Genomic DNA, 26,254 nt, shown 5'->3' with positions numbered 1-26,254 from the left:
TAAGGGTGGGCAATGGGGATCAAGTGACTTGCCCAGGGTCACACAGCTGGGAAGTGGCTGAGGCCAGGTTTGAACCTAGGACCTCCTGTCTCTAGGCCTGACTCTCACTCCACTGAGCTACCCAGCTGCCCCAGTCAGGTTGTTTTGACATATTACTTATTCTTTTGGATCCACTTTACAAATTCAGCAAAACTACCATTTAATAAAGATTCTCTAAGTGAAAAAGGAAGTAAGATTCAGGTACTTATTACATTTTTATTTTAGCTTCTTATTACTAAAAAAAATAATGAACTGAATCTAAGGTAAAACTTTAAATAAACATCAGTAAAATATAGACAAAACAAAAACTCCATAAATAAAGATACATAATACAACAATTTACTAGTGGAAAGCAACATGGTTTCTTAAAATCATGTTCAATATCTACTAGGCTTAATAGTTAAATCTTCATAAAGATGACAGAAAACAAGCAGACATAATCTATTTGGAGTGTTTGAAAGCCTCTGCCAAAGTTCTACAACAAAGGCTATTTTAAAACTTGAGTCAGTGGATTGGGGGTAAGCTGCACCATGGAGGGGGGAAGATGCTATTAAACATGGATAAGGAATTGGCTTAGATACAAAAAAACAAAAATAGGAGGGATAAAAAGGCATGTCTTTAAAGAGGCAGGTAAGTGGTAGGGTTCTCCAGGGATTAGTGTTAGAACTCTGCATACTTAAAACATTTACAAATTATTTAAAGGAAGAAGCATATTGCAAAACACCCAAGTTAGAAGATTTCAATCATAAAACACAAAACTGATGCCAAGGAAGATTGCGAGGAAGATTTCTAAGGCTGTATCGACGGCTAGGAAGTAGCAAATGGACTTCACAATGGACAACTCATTAGAAATATAACAGAAGAAAACAAAATCCAATGTATACATAGTGGAATCCAAGTTGTGACAAACCAAGAAAGGAAGCCAGGAATTACTTATGGTTGTTTCCTTAAAAACAGCACCTGAAATACATTCCCTCAGTCAAAAAACAAAACAAAACAAAACAAACATGTAACAAAAATCCTGAGGATCAAAAAATGTATTAGAATCAAAACAAAAAAAAATTATTCCTTCACTATATAAAACCTTTATGTATCTACACTAAGAATGCTTGATGCAAAAATACATTTTGGCCAAAACTTTATGAAAAGGATTAGACAAAACATTTCCATAAATGAAGAAAGAAATCTGAGCAGTCTTTTCTTCCTGGCATTGTTTCTGGTTTTATGCCTGCTACTGTTCTACTCTAGCTTTTGAACTGAAAGAATGATAAAAGAGTCCAAAAAACATAGGAGCTCCACAGTGCTGTCCCTGGCCAAAAGGACTCTATATGGCAGTAGTTAAGGGAGGCCAGGTGTTCCAACAGAACAGGAAGCAGGCAAGAAGCATCTTACCAAGATGGCAGTCATTATGTGTCCAGTGGCGATCAGCAAGAAGAGCATAATGGCAGAGTGAGAAAATAGCAGTGGCCCTGCAATATCAGAGGTATGAGTTGCCTTTTGATGAATGAGAATGAGGATGAAAATGATGATGATAATAACACACATAAAGTGCTTTATAAAAAGTATTTCATTTTATCCTCAAAACAATCCTGGGAGGTAGGCACTATTATTATTCACAATTTACAGTTGAGGAAACTGAGGCACAAAGACTTTAAGTGATTTGCCCAGGGTTACCGAACTATAAAGTGTCTCAGGCTGGATTTAAACTCAGAGCTTCCCAAGTTCAAGGAATATTCCACAATCACACATGTTCCCTAGATGAATGTTCCTTACATGTGGTCACTCTTCTCATCAATGGTGTATATTAATGTGACAAAACGTGCCCCAGGTTTATTGGCACAATGTCTTCTTGTTGCTCTTCTTACTTTTCCACTTCATTAAATACTGTTCTTCCTTCACAAAAATACTATGTACTGTTCTTGTTGCCATTAATCAGTCAATCAGTTGACAAACATTTGTTAAGTACTTACTATGTGCCAGGCCCTGGGTGAAGCTCTAGTGACACAAAAAGAGGCAAAAGACAGTCCCTGACCTCCAGGAGCTTATAATCTGATAGGGAGGACAACATGCAATTAAATATATTCAAAGAAGCTCCAGATAAGATAAATAGGAAATAACAGAGGGGAGGCATTAGAATTAAGAAGAATGGGGAAAGCTTTCTGTAAAAAAATGGGATTTTAGTTGGGACTTAAAAGAAGGCAGGGAGGTTGGTAGTCAGAGCAGAAGGAGGGCACTCTAAGGATGGAGGGCAGCCAGAGAAAATGCCCAGAGTCAAGAAGAAGGGTCTTATTTCCATAGAACAGCAAAAATTCTAATGTCACTAGAACAAAGAGTAGGAAAGTAAAAGGGAGTTCGGTTATAGAGGGCTTTGAATGCCAAACAAAGTATTTTGTATTTGCCCCTGGAGACAATAGGGAGCCACTGAGTGCAGGGTTAGTAAGGGTGACATAGTTGGACTTTATTTTAGGAAAATCACTTAAGTGGATGAATGGAAGGTGGAGTGGAGTGGGGAAAGACTCCATCCAGGCAGGCTGACCCACCAGAAGGCTACTCCAATAATACAGGGGTGAGGTAAGAAGAGCCTGTACCAGAGGAGAAAAGAAAAGGCCATGTATACAAGAGATGTTGCAAAGGTTAGGATAGATTGAATTCTTGTGAAGTGAGAAACAGAGAGGAATCCAGGATGACTTGTAGGCCGTGAGTCTTAGAGGCCAGAAGGATGGCGTTACCCTGTACAGAAAGGAAGGTAGGCAATAGGGAGGGTTTAGAGGGAAAGATAGCTCACTTTTTGCACATGTTGAATTGAAGATGTCTGCAGGACATTCAGTTCAAAATACTAAACGGTAGTTGAAGGTACAAGATGTCAGCAGAGGGACCGGGGCGGAGAGGCAGATATGAGAGTCATTAGCACAGAGATGGATCACTTTAGGACGATCTTATAAGATTTTGTTGGTGCTGGCATTTCCCCTCCCCTAACGACAATCGCAGGGCTCATGAACATCTGAGTCAACAAATAACTTGGTGCTAAATAGCTTCTCTGAACTCAGCTAGGCTGGTCTCTAAACAACATTCAATCAGGCACTGGGCCTGTTTTCTGCAGCTTTTCAGATTTGGTCAGAATTTATATCTTCTGACAACTTTACTTGATAATAATAATACATTATTATTTTAATAGCTTGAAAAATATTATGGAATTTAATGTGCTAACAACACTGATCACATCTCTGCCCCTACTGATCAAGGGTTAAATAGATGGTCCTTTGCTTGCTCTTATAATCATTAATAATATCTCCAATTCTGTTTTTCATCCTTTCGCGCACCTACTCAATGTTTACTGACGAAAATGGCACATTGAAGGGGTATACAGTGGTTTTTAAAGCAACAGTGACAGCCATACTGGATAGCTCACATTTCTATTGTGCTGGAAAGTTTAAAAATTTTCCTCACAGCAACCCTGCGAAGTAAACAAACAGTCCAAGCATTGTCCTCTTTGCTTTACAAGTGACAAAGGTAAGGTCCACCCTGAGTAAACGGTTCACCCTAGCTTCCACAGCAGGGCCTTAGAGCTAAGTCTGGAGTTGAAGTCTACTGTTGTTTCAACTGTGCTCTACTGTCTTCTCAAATGAAAAACTAATAAGTACAAAATAGGAGGGAAAACAGTTTTTAAAATTGCCAATGGAGAATAAAACACTTAACCTGGGTGAGAACCGTGTTACTATATTGAAATGATGTAAATTTTATAAGTAATTCTTTTTAGGAATATAAATTTCTGGAAATTACATCAGGCAAATTGATTACGTGAAAATTGTGGGTTTTTTTAGGTAACTGATCACTAGGCAAACTAAATTTAATAATAATAGTTATTTCACAAAGTGAATAATAAATTTGTGATATTTGTCACCCCAATATGTGAGAAAATCTGAAAGTAAAGATTCAGAAAGGTTTTAACAAATTAATGGATAACAGATCCATGACAAGTTATTAGATGAAAAGAATGGTGTTTATGAATACCTAAAATATTAAATGTTGACCAAGAAACACCATTCCCTTTTACAATACTTCTCCTGGGTACTTTTCAAAGTCTGAATCCTAGGCTGGATGGGCCATAAATCTCATGCATTATGGTTATTCTTCCTAAGCAGTTCAGAGTTTTTGCAAAGAACCTGAAATAAAGCAGGCCAATGTAAAAGAATGTTTTTGTCTGTGTTTTTTAACAGGATCTGATGTGCTTAGCCAAGGAACTGGAATAGTTACAAAGATTAACCAAATTTTTGGTAGAAAGCCAGTCTGTAATGTTCAAGCATAGTAAATGAGCAATCTAAATATGTGAAAGGAGGTCTAATTCAAGAAAGTATGTTTCCACCTGAAAAATTATGAAAACTACTTTTTGCATACATTTAATTAAGAACAAACTTCTAAACTCTAAGGTCTATGAGTAAAAAATATCACTCTCATTCTAGAAAAGGGAGATGATTTGTATTACTACAGTGTAAAGAAAATAGAATCAAAAGAGCAGAACAACTGCAATCAAAAATAAAGTCAAAACTCTGGCCAAAACAATAGTCAATGGTAGTGCCATATTGCCCAAAGTAAAGGACACATTTCACTTTTCTGTTAATAATCAGTAAAAACTAACTGAGGGGGAAGCCAAGTGTAGTTCAATACATAAAGAGCTGGCCTGGAGAAGGGAGTTCTTGGGTTCAAATATGGCCTCAGATACTTCCTTGCTGTGAAACCCTAAGCAAGTCACTTAACCCCAACTGCCTAGCCTTTACCACTTCTTTGCTCATTATAACTTCTAAGACAGAAGGTAAAGGTTTAAAAACAAAAAAATAATTGCCTAGCCATTACCATTCTTCTGCCCTGGAACCAAAACTATGTATTGGTTCCAGGGCAGAAGGTAAGGGCTTTAAAAAAAATGACTGATAAAAGACAAGATGTTTAGGTATTCATTGGGCTGTTGTATCATAACAAAATGTATTAATTTTTAAATTCAAAAAATATTCAAGAAAAGGTAATCATTTAAAATCATAACCAAGAGAATATAAAGAATATTTTCCTGAATATGGTAAAAGTCTAAATTCTATCATTCAATGCCTCAGATTTATTTATGAATTATTAAAGGACTGCCACAAAAAATTAATTCCAAATATCATGAAGCAATTCCTGTTCTATAAAGTGTTTGCTAATTATATTCTCCTGGCGTGACATCAATTTACAATAGAGTTAAGAGAATACTTCAGATTAAAGGATGACCAAAAAAACTGTACTTTGTTTTTACTTTAACAATCTATGGAAATGATTTTTTTAATAACTGATTGATGTCATGCATGTCTGATATGTGAGCTGGTTTTCTACTGGCTAAGTAAAGTGAAAGAAGAAAAGCCAGAAAAGAAGAATCACTTCTTGGATTTCACAAAAATCTTGGTAGGAAAGGAAAAGCCCCCTTCAGACAAAAGAATTTTTATACCGATTTTCTTAACCCAGTCCTAAATAGAAGGAGGCCGACATACAAAATTACTTCTTTTTGAGTCTGTCCAATGCTGAGGGCGCTTAGTCCAAGAATGAGAACAGAGACCGAGGGAAAGAGCTGCTGAGCAGGAGGCAGATGGGCAGGGCTTCTACCAGGGGCTGCGGAGAGCCAGTCAGCTCCTCAAGGGCTCAAGCTGCCTCCCTTCATCCTCCTATCCTCAGCACCACACAGGCAGTGCTACAGAGAAGGGGAATGAGTGATTAAAGCCCTGGGAACTGGCATTAAAATGGGGAAACTACAAAACACCCTCAAACTGGAAGACAGCACAAAAGATCAGTTGGCCCAAAACACTGTCTCCAGCCAGGAAGGGTATCATCATCCCCATTTTACACAGAAGAGGCAAATGAAGTGAAATAATAGCCCCAAGTTCGCCAGTTAGTGGTCAGTGACAGTAATAAGGCTGCTAGTGCTGGGTCTGAAGTCAGAAGGCCCTGAGCAAGTCATTTAACCTCTGTCAGCTTCAGTTTCTTCATCCATAAAATGTGAATATTAATAGCACCTACCTCCTAAGATCTATATCTATAGAGTTCTTGGCATAATGCCTGGTACATAGAAGGAATTATATAAATGTTAGCAATTATGATGATAGAGAAAAAACTAGAACCCATATCTTCCTCCTGACATAGAATAGAATACTGCCTTCATGAATTCCATATTAAGTTCAGTAGTTTTTTTAACTCCTGCCTTCCTTCTTAGGATCAATACTGTGTATTGGTTCCAAGGCAGAAGAATAATGAGGGCTAGGAAATGGGGGTTAAGTGACTTGCCCAGGGTCACACAGCTAGGAAATGTCTGAAGCCAAATCAGGACCTCCTATCCCCAGATCTGGCTCTCTATCTCCTGAGCCACGTAGCTGCCCCTCCATATTAAGTTTTAAACTTTAATGTCTTTATTATGCAAGAGTTTAAAGTCTCAGATTTTCATGTCAATTTTCTGCATTACAAGTGGCATTTTAAAAATATTTTATGGGGACATGCTGAGTACCTCCAGTGTTTTGCCTTTAACTTCTGTATAGTTTTAGGAAGAGAGGGCTAATGCACTCTATCAGAATAGATTTGGTGCCAAAGGAGCTGGAACTGAATCTCATTTTAGCTTCATTTTAGCCTTTCCCATCTGTACACTGAAGCTTGGGAGGCTAGACTAGATCATTTATAAGGTACTAGAGTAGGCTCAATCCTAGGATCCTGTGAAATGTTGTAATTATAAAATTATCTTAATAAAAATATTTCAACATGATCTTTTGTTATTCTTCATTTTATTTTTTAAGACTTGTCATCTGCATCAACGTGGAGCAAAAATGACACTAAAGGTCATGCTGCAGCAATCCATATTACTGAACTTAAAAAAAAGAATTGTTCTTCAATCCTTCACCTCAACATACATTAGCATTTTCTAAAGGGAAGAAGTAGGAGAGATTTAATCACAATACTTTTCATCATCATCATCTCAGCATCATATATCCAGGAATCATCTGTGGTCACATTTTCCTGATCTGGGGGGAAATATTTTTTAAAACATGGATAATTGTACTCATTAAGAGTGGGGGGGGATACCTAGGCAGCACAGTAGATAGAGCTCCAAGCCTGGAGTCGGGAAAACCTGGGTTCAAATCTGGCCTCAGACACTTCCTAGCTATGTGACCCTGGTTCCCCTAGCCTTTGACCTTCTGCCTTAAAGGTTGTTACTAAGACAGAAAGTATATTTGTTTTTTTTTTAAAGAGTCTTTTTTTGGGGGTTTGGCCTAAACAAGGAATAATAGACAACCTGATTCTGACTATCTTCTGCCAACCCCATCAGTTGTGGATTCTCACATTTATGCTGTGGTAAAGGTATCCTGAGGGTAACAGTGTGATGTAATGTTGGCTCAGGGTTATGTATCCCTGAAACTCTCTGAAACTCCTGCTTCACAACAAATGTGGAAGCCATCTGACATATTCTTAATTGTCTGTTGCTCAAAACATAAATATTACAAATGGCAACTGAAAAGTAGAACAAATAAAGAAGAATAAAAGAATGGATTTTGCATTTCATACACCCAGATTTACCCTTCCAAGGAGGTTCCCCAAAATTTCTTTAGCCACAGAATACTCAAAGGCACTTTTCAAAATAACACAGAAAGATTAATACCTGACAGCCTCTCTTTTCGATTTCCATAATACATTTCTGCATCAACAGGGGCACCATCAATCCTACATTTTCCTTTTCCACCACTTTTTGAACATCTACCCCAAATATTACTGGTTCTCGATTGGCATCTAGACCTGGAAGAGAATTCTCCCATTGTTCCATAAGAGTCACTTTCACATAAATAAGTCCCCTGGGCTCAAGTTTGACAGCCAGTTGGTGTGTCTTGGTCACTCTGAATAACGTGGGGAGGATGACAGTCCCGTGACAACATACACGATTTCTCCTCGGTGTTGGTTCCCAACTGAACACCACTAACTTTAAGTGCTGCGCATTTTCGATTTCTATGTTGAATGTGTGGTCCATGTCCAGAAAGGTTGTCCGGCACGTAAGCAACGCTGTCCTTGCTTTGTTGACTGAGTCTACCTGAATTGCACAAAAGACATCTTTTGAATCCATCCTTGGTGGCTTTAAATCCTCTGCTCCATAGAAATGCACACTCATGAGTCCAGAGAGATACTGTGAACACTTGGGCTGATCAGAAAAGCTGTAGTGTCTAAAAGCATCGATGTCGATTTCAGTTTTGTTACTACTATTTGGAAATATTTCCTTTCCTCTCAAATGTTTGTTTTCAGATCCACGTTTGCCTGATTTAATTATAAGTTCAGGGGAGTCTCCATCACTGAGATAACCGCCTTTGCAGGTAGATTTAGAACTCGAAGAATTCTCCTTTGGGAAGCTATGCTGAGAAGAGACACTGCTGTCCAGGTGGTACCGGCTTATCACATTTCTCTGGGCAGCAGGGATGGTATTTCCAGAAGGTAAAGTGATTGTGTGGCTCCGACCTGGACAGTTACATTTCGATGGGGAGGAGGGGCCATGTGAACTGTGTATATGGCCCAAGGTTCCTTTGACGCTAAGCTTTCGGCTTAGTTCTGGCAACTTTTTCATTTTCATGGAAAGTTTCCTTACAGTTTTTGGAGACTTGATTTTATCTGGAAAAGACCAATTGATGGAGCCACCTTTTTTTGCAGGATTAGGGCTCGGAGGAGATGATTCAGACATACTTAATTCAGACTTACTTGTAGCAACTGGAATTCCAGGACCTTTAAAAGCAAAAGTAAAAAGCATATTAGCACATCTTTCTTTTAACAGCTATTATAGCTCACTCCTTCAACCTCATAGCTTCTCTCACAATAACAAGAGTTGTTGCTTTATCACATCTTAATGTAAATGACTGATTCAGATGCACTGTTATCAACCTTCAGAAAGTCAAATTAAATTACTTTACCAAAGAATGACAAATTTAAAAAAAGTATAATTTTTCCCCATCAATTTACTATCATATAGCCTCTATCTACACATCTTTTCTTCTCCTATTCCAACCCCTGTTTTCATTTTCATTTTATGTGCTATCCATTCCCACTAGAGCAATAAGCTCCATGAAGACAGGCATTGTCTTCCTTTTTTTTTTTTCCTCTTTTATTTCAAGTCCTCAGCACATGGCCTGGCACATACTTAAATGCTTGATAATGCTGGTTTATTTGATTTGACTCATGGATAGAATGAAAGAAGATGAGATAAATAGGCTATTTTAAAATAATTCTTTTAGCTTAGAATTCCATTTCTAGTACTGTATTTCTTTTCTATTTCTAACTTCTGAAAATCAATCAACTGACTCTTAACAGACCTATCATGTTCATAGTTGACAAAAAGATATAAATCAAACAAGATACACTTTTTTGTGGAAAAATGAGTTCTTCCATGCTCTGTGGAATTGCAAAGAATAAAAGCAAAGTGACTCAATTTAATCAAGGATTTTAAAAAATTTTAAACTGGCAATAGCAACAGATTAGTTTTAGTCATTGTGAGCTATTGTTTTCTTCTTTATAATATTGATATTTTCCTCTCCAACAATCCTCCAGTATGGCTTTTAGAGCACAGCTTTTCTCTGTGAGTTTAAATATAGCTAGGCTGTACACAAACATGCTGAATTTTATTATTATTTCCAGTTAACACTATGATTTGAACAACAAAATGCTTTTGGTTAGTAAAAAGTTAGTCGAAAGTTACCTTCAGTCATAAAATTTAAATTCTCCCATTTTGATTAAAGTCAACATTCTTTACCTAAACTTTAAAAAAATTTTTTATAGATGTACATTTATGACTTCAAAGTAACATTTGGGATCAAAAGTCAAAACTATTTCAAATATCTAATAATTAACATAAACATTTTCTTAAATGAAATGTCAACTTAAGATGAGAAGTAGTATATATTCTAACACTATCCCAATTATTTCAAATCTATATGTACTTTAATAACTTTCTTAAGCACTATTTTTTAGGAAAACTTCCCATCTTAATATCAGCTTAAAGATCAAACAGCTTTACTTCTACTTTCAAAGATAAAACAAGAAAAAATTATTTTAAGTTTCAACTATTTCCAAAGAATTTCTTTTCCAGAAAACCTATTTCACTATCCTACCCAATTAATGGGTCCCACTGAAAAATAAGTTGGGTTTTTTTTGGTTGTTGTTTTACAGAGAGCTATTTTGAGTGTGCCTGCTGTGCTTTTTTGGCAAGAAATGCTGTACTTGATAAAATTGGACAAAGCGATCCTTTGTACTACAAACCATAGCACAATCCCACTGGTGGTTTGGTCTAAAACATTCTATAATAATCGGATCCGTGTTTTAAACTCTATTAACGTTAATATTTCCTTCTGTCACGACAGAAAAATAAGCAACAATACTGCATTTTCCTCAATTTGATTCTGATTTGTAAAAACTTTCAACAGTTGCCACTCAAATGTTAATGTGAAACATAAGGCTAATTCAATATGCCAAGCAGTTTGGAGATCAGCACAGAATTTAGCTGTGTATTACAATAAAACCAGAAACTGAGCTTTAGAAAAACATAGTACAGAATTTTCTCTAACAGATTTGAATCTTTAGTTAATATGTAAAACTGACTTTTTTTTTCTCTGATCTGATTATTACTCTAAAATACATCCTTCTCTGCTCTATTCACTTCTGAGAGCTTTCTACCAAAGTGCACAAGAGAACAAGTTACTTTAGGTAAAGCACATCTTCCTGTTCCCAATAAAAAACCATAGTGGTGCTAGGTAAGTAAACCATCTTTAAATACTTCCTTTGGGTTTCTTAGGATCATATCTATTATGCTCTAAAAATATATTTCTAGGAAGGATGGCAGGGTAAAAAAGTTATATACATAACAGCTGTTCCATTTTTAAAGGGTTTTTTTAGGTTCTCTTTTTAGATGTCTAGAAGTATTTACTGGCCTACAATTACTGTCTGGCACACTAAATTATAAAACTCATATATTACTTTAAAGGAAATTAAATATCTCAAATTGTGCTTCTCTTTGTCATGTACATAATTCAACTTTAGCTTTTATGAAGCTGTATGACTATAATTTAATCTTAAAATTAAAGTACAGCATATTAGAAGGAAGTTTTGAACCCCAATTCAACCATTTAAGCTTTATGACTTTCAGCATCACTACTTAAAAGTTTCAGTTTCCTCACCTGTGAAAAGAAAAGCTGATGATAGAAATAACAATTATATAGTGCTTTAAAATTTGCAGTATTTTCCAAATATTAGCTTATTGTATCCTTGCAAGAACTGTGAAATGGGTGCTATTGTTATCTTAAAAAATGAGGAAACTGAGGCAAACTAGGTTAACTGACTTGCCTGGAATCACATAGCTAGTAAGGGTCTGAAGCCGATTTGAACTCAGGTCTTCCTGATTCTAAGCCTAGTACTCTTCCCATTGTACAACCTACATTTATATTGCTTAGCCCACCCAGTTGTTGTAAGGATCATCTGAGATAGTAAAGTAAGCAAAGTGCTATGTAAATATGAGTTATTTATTTGAATTACTAACACATATAGAGAAGGCTATCTTTTGGAATCAAAAAAACCCAGGATCAAGTCTTGCATCAGATACAAACTGGCTGGGTTACCTCTCCAGAGCCTTCAAGCTACTCTCTAGGACTAAAGGTTTCTAGAGTTGAATAAAAGATCTTCATCGGTAGAGAGAGTGCATTTCCCCATTGGTGAAAACGCAAAAGGTTCTTGGTAAAGCTGCCAAAGGATCACAAATAATTACCACAATCAAATCATTTTGTGATCTTAAAGCAAGTAAGTATGCTTGGCAAGTGATTGTGACAGACAATAAATAATCTGAAAAAGTATTAAGGCATGATTCAGAAAGGTTCTAGACTTGTCTTCCAACCCAAACATGCAGAGTTAAAACTCCTCATGTTGGAAGTTAATCCCAATCATAACGGGGATTAACCCATTAACCTTAAAATATTTCTAAGCAAAAAGACTATTCTTTAGTATTTCCAATAAACTAATTAAATATAAGGTATGAAAAAAATCATGATTCAAAAAATATAGGTCTCTAAAAAAAATATATAGGTCTCAATTGGTTCCATGACAAAGTGATGTTTACTTTATAGCCTTTTATGGATGTTGCTAGAGACTTCCATTCCTTCTTGATATATGTCATATCTCAAGTGCACTGCAAACATTTAATTCAGGATAAATCTTTTAATTCAGCAACAATGTTATCCAAAAATACTGCCATTAAAAGTTGTGTGTTTTTTTCTAATTAAGTTCCCATCTTTTCATGGCACTCCAGTGGTTGCTCTACTAACAGACAGATCTTGACGAAGAATTTATAATCTATGTCTTTAATTTGGGGGGTAGGGCGACCTGTGTTTTCACAGACTCAAGGAGACTTATATTTGGATGTTTCTTCCACTGATGCAAATTGGAAACTCATCTTAAGTTTAATAGTCTTAGAAAGAGTTGCTTAAGGGAATTAGAATTTAAGTAACTAGTTCATGGTCATATAGTCAATATATGATAGAGACAGGATTTAAACTCGGGTCTTCCAGACTCTGCAACTACTCTACCACACTGCCTCTTGATAGTGATGAAAGCATGTCTAAGTTTCATCATACATAAAAACTGCATTTTGTTATAAAACATGTATAGATAAATCCACTTAATATGTTTATCTACCACAAGCTTATTTTCAAGTCCTTCAGAGTATAAACTCTGTCTTTCATGCTCCTAGTCTATTCCTTCTCTGTTTACTCATAATAATGATAATCTAGCATTATATTCTCCTGGAAAGTTAATCCCTATTCATAAAATCCTATGAACTCCCCTCTAATCTCTTCAGCAAAACTTTTCCTGAATCAAGTCCTTTTTTTGCCTGTATTCCTAAAAAATGTGATTTATTTCTAACACTTAAGGAGGAGGTTGATATTGTCAAGGGAGGCCAATCCCAAAGGGTGATGCCACCTGAGGATTGTCTTGTCTACATACATGCTGCTGAATAAAGGTGGAGAGAATCACACAACCATTCTGACTGGGTCCACTACAAATCTATCATACGACCTTCACTTGACCTCCCTGCTGTTCGGCAATCCACTTTCCAAACCTTTACATCCCTCCTCAAATGTTCCAGGCTCTTTCTCCCTGCTGATCACTCTCTCCCCTTGATACTCTCTCCTCTCTAAGTTTTGAGGACATTACTCTCTCATGATCCTATTCATCGATCCTTTTCTCTTTTCCCTCTATACTACTTCACTTGATTTCATCAGCAATCCTGGAAATCAATGGCCATCTTCATGCTAATGATTCTCAAGTTAACTTTCCTGCCTCAATCTCTCAGGCGACCTCGTCTTTCTTATTTCCAACTGCCTTTCTGATAGATACCTTGAAATGGATGTCCAGCAGACATATTAAACTCAGTATGTCCAAAACAGAACTCATTATCTTTTCTTCTAAACCCACCCCGTCTTACCCTCCCTGTTATTAGAGAAGGTAATACCATCTTCCAAGTCCTTCAGGCTTGCAATGTAGAAATCATCCTGGATTTTTTACTCTCACCCTCCATATCCAAGTTTTGCCAAAGCCTGTCCATTTCACCTCTGCAACATTTCTGGAATACATTCCCTTCTCTCTTCTGAAAAGGCCACTTTATCCTGTTATGATTGGATTATTGTAAAAGCCTGCTGGTAGATCTGCCTGCATCAAGTCTCTCCCTACTCTAACCTATCCTTTCTTCCCCTCTCCTCACCTCCCTCTCCTCCTTCCTCTCCTGCTCCCCCCCCTCTCTCCTCTCTCTCTCCCCTCTCTCTCTCCTTTCTCTCTCCTTCCTATTCCTCCAAAAGCAAATTTTAAAATGCTCTGTTTGGCACTCAGATTTCTTCCTAATCTAATCCTCCTACCTTTCCAGCCTTCTTACACCTTACTCCCCAACACATACTCTTTAATCTGGCTATTCTCCATGCCTGGAATGCTTTCACCTCCTCTTTGACTACTGACTTCCCTGGCTTCCTTTCAGTTCCCAAATAAATCTCTCCTCCTATAGGAAACTTTCCCTAACCCTTCTTAATTCCAATGTTTTCCCTCTTAATTATTTCCTATTATCCTATATAGAATTTGCTTTGTATATATACATATATGTATACATATGTGAGTATGTATGTATATATACATATACACATACACGTATGTTGTCTTCTCCATTCAACTATAAGCTCCTTGAAGGCAGGGGTTGTCTTTTGCCTCTTTATATGGCTGCAATGCTTCGCACACATAGTAGGCACTAAAGAAATACTTATTGAAATGATGATGGCTGAATGTTCAGCCTGGAGAAGAGCCAGGATAATTATCTTGAAGGATGTGAAAAGCTGCCAAGCAGAGGAAGGACTAGAAGTGTTCTGAACAATCCCAAATGGAGGAATTTGCAAAGAAGCAGATTTAGACTTAGTTTCAGAAAAAAAATCTCCCATTATCAGAAATGTTCAAAAGAGGAATGAGCTGTCTAAAGAGCTGGGGGTTTCCCCTTCTCAAAGGACCTTGAGCAAAAGTGACTGGACAACTTCAGTATCTGAGTTGGGAATAGATGGCTTCGAAAGCCCTTTCCAACTGTAAAATTCTGGAATTCTACCTCTGTAAAGTTAATCCCTCAACTGTAATCTAGATCCCAACTTCTGCCTCCTTCTGTTCCCATATTATCAACAACTCTAATTTCTTAATATCCCCTAGTTCTTTCCTTCAGTTAAAAAAATGTACAAACCTCTCCTGTTAAAAACAAAAGCCCTTCACTTGAATGCCCCAGATTATGACATACAACCGGGTATTATTAATCCTTTTTCTCCATCACCTTTTAGAGCTACATTTCCAGAAGAGCCTCAGTGAAACAGTTCTAAAGGTTGTAGATAACTTCCAAATTGCAAAATCAAATAAATGGACCTGTCTCAGCCTCACTATTTCCTCTTCACTTAACATGAATGAACAATTTTTTTTCTTGGAAATCCCTCCTCTATTTGTCTCCTAGTTCAGATATTTGAATACAGTAATGGTCTCCTTTCTCCAAACTACACATATCCAGTTTCTTCAACTAAACTTCATATAGTCTCCAGTTCCCCCATGTTCCTAGTGACCCATTGCTGGTCCTAGATTACTCAGGTCTTGATGCACCCCAATCTCAGCTCTCCAGTTCCCATCCTAGGTCCTGTGATTCTTATTGGTGAAAGTTCATCATATCAAGGTACTCCAAGGTCCAACACAAATGCACTCTAACCACCTTCCTCTCTTGTTGCTTCTCACAAGCCACTCCTCCCTCTCCTTTCTATCTCTTGTTCTGGGAAGAGAAATCAACCGTTCCTAAAAAGAGGGTATATATCTGACCTATAATTCTACTCACCATTCCTATGATTTCCCAGAGCAAAACACCATTCTCTGGCTGTTATTCCAAAATATGCTGTCTTCCCTTATAATATATAAGTTCTTCAGGGTGGACTGTCTTGTTGAATTTCTAACTTCAGCACTTGGCACAGAGCCTGGCCTATATTAAGTACTCAATAAATGCTTTTTCATTTCTTCCTTCCTTCCCAAAATGTTAGACCTGGAACTGAACACAATACTCTAGATTTGACCTGACCAAAGCAGGGGACTAACCCAAACAAAACTATTACCTCCTTTAATCTGAATGGACATTATGGCTCAACTAACTTAAGGCAACCATGATAGCTTCTTTGTCTGCCAAGTTATAGGGCTGACTCAGAGAAAGCTTCAGGCCATGAAAATCTGATTTATTTCTAAACTAGATTGTGTCTACCTATAATTCCCTCATCCTACAATTGATTTTTTTTTAAAATCTCAAGTGTGGTATTCTACATTTATCTCTACAAAATTTCCTTTTAGTAATTAGAACCTTCTTTCATAGCTGTCATAATTTGTATACTCTACCCCTGTTCAAAAGTACATCCTTCATGTCCCATGATATGGAAATCCATCTCTTATTCTAAGAGGCAATACTCTTAATCACCTGCTCACTTCCTAAAATATAATTTTATCTCTACATTTCTTAATTTTCATTTGAGAACATGTTCCTGTCTTCTCTACAACAACCACAAACATTAAGAAACAGAAATTAATTGTTCCTTCCAGTTTCATGATGCAATGAAAATCTAATTCATGAAATGTAGTATGGAATCATACAGCACGGTGTCTACTAAAAGGTAATGGGCAGAGGGCAATCAATGGATTTAGAGCTAGAGCACCTGATTCAAAATCTAGTTTTGCTTACCATTTGGATGTCCTTGGGCAAGTCACTGACCTGCTCTAGCCCTCACTTTATCATTTGCAAAATGAAGGAGTGGACTAAAAAGTCTCTATAATCCTTCCCAGCTATACATTTGATGATCAGATATGTACATCAGAATAGATAACGATAGAGGGCAGTGGCTCATCACTTGTATTTTGTAAAAGTCCAGCAATTCCCAGCAATTAGTTTCTTGCAGAAATGATAGACAACAAAAATATATTGCTGAATGTTTTTGTAGCTGAATAATACTTCTGCAAATTTCCTTCTGACTGTTTAGTAATATAGCATTGTGGTACGGTATGGTAACAACTAGATACATACCCTTCCAAGTGACTAATCATTCTAACAAGTTAAATTCAAAAATATAACTTTCTTACTTAAAACTCACCTTAAGGAGAGACACAATAAATTTTAGCTCTACAGGTATTTTAGGACATTACAGAATAGTTCCTGAGTTTTTATTTTCAAATAAAGAACCTACTATTCTCATGCTTTTGAAAGCTGATTTTAATAAAAAAGAACAAATGTTTTAAAATATTGGAATAAATCGTTCAACCTTTAACACATAAGACATTTTCATGAAATATGGACCAGATTGGTATATAAATTCTTCATTATTTCATTACTTTTAAATATGTATGTACGGAACTAAAGAACTAATTTCATGAAAAGGTGATTCAGAATAAGAATAATTCTGATTTAAGCATACTGGCTTTTCTAAATACATTAAGATTTTAATCATTCATAGGGAGATTATGTACTTTGTAGATTACCAGTGGTAAATTTTTAAACCCAGGCTGGCTTCCTGCTGCCACCCTGATATGCTCCTGATCTACCCTACCCCATAATTCAATCACTCTGTATTCAGGAAAAACAAGCTGATTTTTAATACTAACTTTGGGAACAAAGTTATAAAGGTGAGTATTTTTCACTTTAGTATGCTTAAATGATAGGGCTTGGGGAAAAGCAAAATAAATTAAGCTACACTATGACAAATAAGCACTTAACCAGGTTTTCGTGTGCTAATCTTGTCCTAATCAATTAAACAAGCACTTATTAAGTGCCTACAGTGGGCCAGGACCCCAGGGATAAGAGCTGTGGTTAACAAAGATAAAAATGAAACGGAACTTGCCCATTCCTTCTCTAAGGAGTTTACATGGGCAAAACACCATGAACACACGTAAGTAGATCAATCTATACAAAAGGTCATGGGGAACAGGAACTAGTCAGGGGTGAGTATGGGTAGAAAATAGCTTCTTGTAGAAGATGGCACTTGACTGAGTTTGGGGTTTGGGAAAAAACCAAAGATTCTAAGAGATCGAGGGAGGGGAACAGCGGATTGGTAAAGTGGTAAGGGACCAGGTTGCTAAGAAATCTAAATGTCAAAGAGTTTATATATTCCTTAGAGGGAACAGGGAACCACCGGAGTTTAGTTAATGGGAGAGCAGCATGATCAATAGCTTTAAAAACATCACTTTGTTGCTATTTGGAAGATGGAATGGAATGGGAAGAAGTTTACTTCTCTCCTTATTTATCGCTGGTATTACCACCATTAGCCTTTTTTGTTCTGTCATTTCCAGGGCAAAGGTCCTCGGATGTGGACTCGGCTGTTGGGTTGTTCATTTGTTCAACAGCTTCTCCTTCTCCGACCCTCCCCAACTTTTCTTTTCTTTTTCTTTGTTACAGGGAATGCTCATTTTAATAAGTCTCTTGTCTTATCCCTCTAAGGAGGGATACTTTTAGAAAATAAAGTGATGTAAAAACCAAAGATACAAGCAAAACTGATCCCAGAGAACAGCACTGTAGCACGATGGAAAGAGGGCCAGATTCAGTCAGAGAGACCTGGGTTTGAAACCCAACTCTGGTGCTCACTAGCTGTGTAACCACTGTCAAATGACATAACCTCCTCAGTCTCAGTCACCAGGGCTGTAAAAACCCAGAAGATAAAAATACCTGTGACAGCTGCCTCAAGTGAGATAAAGTACAGAGAATATCTCGTAAACCTCCTACCCTGCCCTCACAACTTCTTCCATCCAGCTCTCCTCTATCTCAGCCACCCCTCAGGCTGGTCCCACCTCACTCAGCCATCAGCAGCCAAATCAAGTGAGCGCTTCAATTCCCAGACCACAAGTTCCTGTCATCCCTTCCTCTTTATACCAGCTCTTCAGGATCTTCATCTTTGCTTGCTCTCATGGGCCCAACCCATCTTGACCTAGGTTTCTTCCCTTCCCAGTCAGAATCCTATGCCTGGACACTTTTCACAAGAGCTCTCCTTCACCTCTGAAATCCTTATTCCTTTGATCTTTCCAACTAACCCTGAATCTAAAGGAACACCTAGCATCTAGCCTGCTCTATTCCTCCCCTTCACTGAAACACTTTGCTTCCTCACCACTCACTCAGTGCCTTGCTTACAACTGATTCCATTGAGACCACTTGGAAACATTTGTAATTCAATCTAATGGACTTTGCCTTTAACCTGTTAGTAGCATTTATCACCATGAACCATACCCTCCCTCCTCCTTAGTACCTTTTCTTCTCTTAGTTTGATCACATTCTACTTAATCAACAAGCATTCATCAAGCACCTACTATGTGTTACATTGTGTGGGGCCACGAGGACCCAAACACAAAGACAAGAGACTTATTAAAATGAACACTGAACTGTCCATTAATGTATGGATTGGATTGTTAACTGCAACAGTAGAAGGAGAATATGCAAGATGAAATCATGGATCCTAGAAATTATGAACTATTAAATCAAATTAAATTCATTATGATAATCTAGACCAGTGGTTCCCAAACTTTTTTGGCCTACCCCCTCCCTTTCCAGAAAAAATATTACTTAGTGCCCCCTAGAAATTATGAAACTATTTATTGAACTCAGAATAGAATGTAATACAAAAAAAAGTACGGCCATCACGGTCCTCCTGGATCATTGCAGCACCCACCCAGGGGGCAGTGGCGCCTACTTTGAGAATCACTGATCTAGACTATATTTTTGTAAGTCAGCTCTTAAAAATTATGATAATGGATTGCTTGGAAATTAGCTTAGCTAAGTCTTGGACTGGAGACATATGGTCCAACACCAATTGCATATTCAAAGCCTTTTCAGCCTGGTAGGTTCCATCAGAGCTTGGATTCCACCAATATAATCTTTGAGAACATTAGATCACCTTTATTTAGTATCAGAGGAAGATTTTAGTGAAGATCAATTGGATATAATAACAAAGACTAATTACAACATGGCATTCAGTCTGTTCTTTTATTTTCTCTAAATGTTTTCTAGTATTACTTCTATGCCCAGGAACATGAGTCTAAGAGGGGCACTAGCACCTACAAATAGTTATTATGGCCAGATGGTCTTTACAAATATACACTATGAAGAAAAAAGGACTGATTTTTATACATACATTTCCCCTTGATACCTGCAATAGTTGCCAGTAGCATTAGTTTCTGATTATTGAGAAACCTTTACACAAATGTATAAAACACAATTGCAAATACATAAATAATTTGCAAATCTTTCTTAAAAGATTGCTTGATGTTTAGAATTTTATCCTCGGAAAGAAATATAAGCTTATACTGGAAAGGGTGGAAAAGAATAGGAATATGTTAGTACATAGTGATATTACTGACCTTCATGAATACAGTTCCCTAAATCCCAATCACTGAGCATAGTATCTATCCCCAACATTCAAAAAATAGGTGTTGCTAAAAACAAAGAAACAAACAAACAAAACAACAAGTACTTTTCTGGATTCTCTCCCTCCCTTCGCCCTGCTTCCACCTCTTTGCAAATCCAAGGAGTCTCCCAGGCTAGTTCAAAGGATCAGATGACATAACCTTTGGAATACACTTAGCACAGTGCCTGGTGCATAGTAGGTACTGTAGAAATACTAGCTCTTATTCCTTCAATAATCATTCTAATTTTGCCAGTACACAGTCTAAATAATTCAAGATTATAAGGAATTATTTCACTAAGCACTAGGCACATCAGAAATATAGCTTCCTAGGGTCAAGTTACCTAGTTTTAAAAAGGAGAATTATAATAAATAACCCTGTTGTTTATATGAAAAATAGATTTTTCTTTTCTAGTCAACATATCATCCTTACAATTAAGTCAAAGAATGTCACTAGGCTAGTAGTGTCAAACTCCATTAAAGATGGGGCCCCCGTGATTCATCTGAAACTTTTGCACTACCCCATGGCTGTCTGTTTAGAGAAAGGGAAAATACATAGAACATGCATCTAGGAGCTTGTTTCAGCCACTAGCAAAGAAGAGCAAAATAGGAAATACACACTTCATGTCCGTCCTTACCTGTAATTGATTTTAAAATGGGATTTTCTTCAACCAGAGAACTGTCTTGAGTCCTACAACCAAACCTCTGCTTCTTCAGCTGTACAAATTCTGCAGAACACATGGAATCTACCTGATTAATTTCATTTGGTTGTGCTATCTGAACATTCACATGTTCAGGAGAAAATGGCAAGTTTTCAACATGTCTCACTGTTTTTGCCAAGTCGTTTCCAGATGATACTTTCAAAGTGAGAGCCGAAATACCCAAATTAACAGAATTTGGCTCCCCAGAACTAGCAACACTGTATAAGATATGGCCATCTTCTTCAGGAATTGGGTTGTACCATATTTCACCTTCATCGTCTGCATCATTTTCCTCACTAAATTCTAAAGTATAATTTCTTGACAATGAAGAGTTTGTAGCTTTGTGAACAGTTTTTGGTCGGTGATGTTGAGATAATGAAGGAGATTTGAATAAATGGGTGATCTCTTGAGTCTTCTTAGATTCTTCTTCCTGATTAGGAGACTTTAAAGTACTCTGATGTAGCCAATTGCGTTTCTTAGAAACTGTGATTCTGTTATGTGACCTCTGTTCATTCAGTTCACTGTCCTTTAAACCTTTAAGTTCTCTTTTCTTCATTGAAGATATGTAAACATTTTCAATTAAATCTGTTAGAAAGAAAAGAGAGTAGATTATTATTCCAGATTTACCAAGAAAGATAAACTTTTCTCAAATCTCTTAAGTTACTATGAAAGGCTATTTTAAAAAAATATACAATAAAATAAAATGCTCTCTGAAGAGATCCAAAAAAGTACTTGAACCAAGATAACTTTAGATGTTTCCTTCTAAATTCCTAAATTCCTAAATTTAGAAATTTAATATAAAAGTCTTAATAGCTCTAACTTCTAGGGACGTGAGGAACTCCGGGTTCAGACTGAGATGTATTTTCTTTGGACATGGCCAATGTGGAAAGTTGTTTGGCTCAATTACATATGGTTGTTACAGAGTAACTGCTATCTTAATGGAGGAGGACGGGAGAAGGGAAAAGGAACTTCAAAGGCGAGAAAGCAGATTTACACATACTGAATATTTTAAATTATTATTTTTTCAAGATGAGTTAAGTTCTGGACACGTTGAGTTTAGACATGCCAGATTTTTATGATGTGTTGATTAGTTTTGCTGGACTATGATTTTTTATCTTTTTTATTCTTCTTTATGGGAGATAACTCTGGGAGAGGAAAAGGAAACAATAGAAAATAAAAGAGACATAAAATCGAAAGATATGAATAGAAACTTATTTAAAAAAATAATTTCCCTCATATAATCAAGTAAGCTCCCTTTTACTGAGAATATTCCTAAACAACATGTAAAATAATTTCTTGGATTTCCTTATTCCTAATTATATATACTCACACAGATAAAAAAAAAAAGAAACCCAAAATTGGTTCTTACCTTTTTTTTTAATCAAAAAGGACTCTTTCCCTTAGTTTCTTCCTGCAGCTATTTATTTCTCTCTTTCCCTGCCAACTCTTACAATTTTTAGGGACTTCAGCAAGCAAATCCATTAAAACTACAGAATGAAGCATGAATCTAAAAGTTCAAAAGTCTGGCTTTGAAACAAAAGTTTGGGGCTTATAGATTTTGGTCTGTATGTTCATTCTCTACATTTAATAACACTTTAAGACCCACTTCAACTCCTGTAATCTCTAACAGAATTTCCTATACATGGAAAGAATTGCATTTAGGCCCTTAAGATATTGTCTACTGGAGGTAAAGATTATAAAATTACATGACTCATGACAGCTGCAGTCCACAGCTCATTTTACATTTTCTAGGAAGTATCTTACAATCAGAATTTGATTTACCTAGGCACATTATTTAAACTAACAGTCTTCTGACAAAACATTGTAAGTGATACCAGAGACATGCTTCTACTTGTACAACATTCCAAAAGAAGTACACCAAGAAAATAGAGCTCCTATCAGAACACATTTAAGCAAACTGAAACTTCCACTGATAACAAACACTTCACTGATATAGAATAAAAATAGTTATACCTTGTGAAATACTTAGTAAAATTAATTTTAATAAAACTTCAAGTTTCAAAAGCTTGAAACCTATGTGTATTAATCACATCTAAAAAGAAGTTATAAAGAAACTACCCCAAAATTTAATCTGAAAACTACTTAGCTATGTCCCTTAATATCACCAGTATTTTTCATATTTTATAAGTAAAGGTAAGCTGAGAGACCCAAGCTTCCCATAGCTCCTCATCCCTTAACTCTCTAGAATCTCCACCTTTATCCCTCCTCTCTCCACCTCTGCTACAAAGTCCCTTCCCCAGGTTATACAACTAGTGGCTGAGAGCTGAGTCCTCTCCCTCACTAACAGGATGAAATTATATTCAAGTATCCAAGACAGAGTCCTGAACATTATTTCTCATAGCAGTGTTATATGTGGTGATGATATTTTATAGTTATTAGTACCATTAGACTTCAAGTACATTAAATATCCTCCAACTGAACTTGAAATGCTTTTTCCCCATATAAATAACACAATATATCTGCATAGTTCTACTATATAATACCTCAAGAATCTGTGATCTTTTTGGTAATAGTTATTTATTCCAAAAACACACATTGTAACCTATCTACAAATTGGAAAATGGTCTTCTAGAGGTGCTAGGGCTGAAAATTTCACCCTACAGCCACCCTCACACTAAACCTCTCCAAACTTAACTTCAGTGGTTATCAAAACATAAAGCATATGGTCACCAGCCAATCCCAGGAATACTTCCAATTTGAGAGATTAGATTATGAGCTCTTCTAGGATGTGGTTTTCTATTGACTTTCTTTGGATCTTCTGTACTTAGTACAGTACCTGGCACAGAATAGGTACTTAATAAGTGTTTCACTGATTGAGTGATCAATAGGACCTACCAAGAGTGCTTGTGATCCACTGGCACATCTTTTGAGAATGTATGAATCAAAATTTTACAATGAGGCGTTACTATATTATGTTAGACTTTTTTGAGTTTGCCTAACATTGTTTTAATAAAGAAAATGCATTCTATTATTGTCATATAAGAAACAAGAAATAAGAAAGATTTAAAGAAACCCGGGGAAATGTATGTGAATTGAGCAGAACCAGAATAATTTACAAAATGATCACAATTTAAAAGATAAAAAACAAAGATGAAAAACTTTATTGTAGTATAATATTATTATTATAATTCTTATCAATGTAGCAACTAAACATTACTTTAGAAATAAACATGGCTTCTGCCTCTTAGCAGAGAAATGATGAACTAGAAATGCAAAATAAGGCATGCATTTTTAAACATGGTCAGTACACTGATTTCTTTTGCTTGACTATACTTGTCATAAAAGTGGGGTTTTATTTAGGAAGGAAGAGAATTAGTAGGTACTCATAAAGATGCAAAAAGAGGAAGAAAAGTGCCTCAATAAAGCTCTTTTTAAAAAAATCCTGAGAAGAAAACCAACTAATTCAGAAGGGGACACAAATAAAGTCATTTGTTACTACTTAATATATGCTCATAATAAAAAATAAATTTTAACTGTTTAAAGGGGGGGGAGGTCTGTCATTCCAAACTAAACAACTGAATTATAAACTATTAAATAAACAAATAATTTGTAAAGTATGGGGCGGCTTCTTGAATTTGTTAATGGGAATGACCATTTCTCAATGACCTGGGTATCCTCCACCTAAAATTATGAATTCAGTCCATGAAAAAAAGACAGTTGAATAAATAACTAGAGACAGAACAAGGTTAGTTCCACAACAGATAAGTTAGCACCATTGAAGTTTAAACACTAGCTGTGATATCTAGTAAACATTCAATGAATATCTCAGTTGATCAGCCAAACATAGCAAATTAAAGTGCGTATACAATGTTACTTTGAAATCAGGTTGGCTGAAGCATTATATTGATTATACCTGTACACGAATACATGAATACGTGTACATGAAACTCATTGGACTGCTTCTCCACTTTACAGCTCCAAAGCATACCTTCTCACAGTCTCCATTTTGTATACTTTTTTTTTTTTTTTAAACCCTTGTACCTCGGTGTACTGTCTCATAGGTGGAAGAGTGGTAAGGGTGGGCAATGGGGGTCAAGTGACCTGCCCAGGGTCACACAGCTGGGAAGTGGCTGAGGCCGGGTTTGAACCTAGGACCTCCTGTCTCTAGGCCTGACTCTCACTCCACTGAGCTACCCAGCTGCCCCTTATTTTGTATACTTTTTATCTTCCTCTAGCCTTCCACTATTTTTGGCTGAACAATTACTTTTGCCTTCCTTAAAATCTCCTTGCTGTTTACTGGTGCTAAATTAGCTCAAGGCAAGTATCAGAAAAAACATAGGAAAATGTCTTCTTTCACCATCCCTTATGCCCAAGATTTCCTAAAGCCTATCTTTCCTGTTCCTTCTTTTTCTCTGAAACACTGTAACTATAAACCTCTATGACTATGTCTCAAAAGATTAGCATTATCCAAACCTTATCCAAGATTCAGTCTCTCAAGTCTCTTCCTCCTAATTTCCCTTTTTTCCTATCAAAAACCACCTCTATCCTTCCAGGCTCCCAGGTTTGCAACGTTGGAGTCATCAGTTCCCTTGGGTTTAGTTATCATTTCTAGGTAGATGACTCCCGAATCTTAGCTTCAGTCCCCCCCTCTCTATCTGCTGACTAGACACATAGAATGAGGTCCATAAGCATCCCAAACTATGTCTAAAACTCAACTTCATTACCTTTTCCCAAGACCCTTCCCTGTTTCAAACTTCCATCTTTTAGTCACCTAGGTTTAACACTCATGTTATCTTTTAAAGCCAATTGTCTTCACCTCACATAATCAATTGTGAAATCTTATTGTTTCTACTACCACCCCACCCCGTATCATCTCCCAGTTTCTCTCTTTCTGCTCACACAACCACCATCCTAGCTCTGGTTCCGGCCCTCATCATCATCTCTGGTCTACTGCATTACCCTCCTAACCGGACTCCCCACCTCTAGCCTTTCTACCTTCTAAACCAATTCTCACATGGCTGCCATACTGATATTCCTAAATCAAAAGTCCAGCCATTTCAGCCTTCTGTTGAAGAACCTCCAGAGGCTCCCTATTGCACCTAGAATCAAATACAACTCTAGTATTTAGTCTTTCACAGTCTGGCGCCATGAGGCTTTGCAGGCTATTTACCTTATTTCCTCTCATGCACTTATCAGCCAAACTCACCTACTTGCTATTTCACCATATGGCATTTCATCACCAACCTCTGTGCCTCCTATACAGATCTGCCCCCAGACTGCACCGCCCCTCCCCCCCAGCTTGAAACACTTTCCTTTTTCTCATCTATTAAATTTCTGAATTTCCCTTTAGGCTCAGTTCAAGTATCACCACATAGAAATGACTTTTCCTGATTCCTCCAACTGTTGGTACTTCCCTCCTCCAATTACTTGGTAAGTATTTTGTATATATTTTGTACTTACTTATAAGTTTCCCATCCCCTCCTCAGCAGAATATAAGCTCCTTGAGGTCAGTAACTGTTTGGAGTTGTATTACTTACACACACACACACACACACACAC

At 36.8% G+C, this 26,254-nt stretch overlaps 1 protein-coding gene across 1 annotated transcript in view; it reads right to left on the bottom strand.

Moving 5' to 3' along the window:
• Positions 1-26,254, bottom strand: part of SYDE2 (synapse defective Rho GTPase homolog 2) — a gene marked incomplete at its 5' end in the record, with an annotated part of 98,359 nt that overhangs the window by 49,896 nt on the left and 22,209 nt on the right. The window contains 2 exons of the mRNA XM_044674851.1: positions 7,700-8,802; positions 20,672-21,319. Of these exons, the coding sequence (XP_044530786.1) occupies positions 7,700-8,802; positions 20,672-21,319 (1,751 nt within the window). The remainder of the gene's footprint in view (positions 1-7,699; positions 8,803-20,671; positions 21,320-26,254) is intronic.

The sequence above is a fragment of the Gracilinanus agilis genome, chromosome 4 (genome assembly GCF_016433145.1).
Source record: "Gracilinanus agilis isolate LMUSP501 chromosome 4, AgileGrace, whole genome shotgun sequence".
Taxonomy (NCBI): Eukaryota; Metazoa; Chordata; class Mammalia; order Didelphimorphia; family Didelphidae; genus Gracilinanus; species Gracilinanus agilis.
Note: the sequence above shows the minus strand (reverse complement) of the source record. Positions and strands in the feature narration are given on the sequence as shown.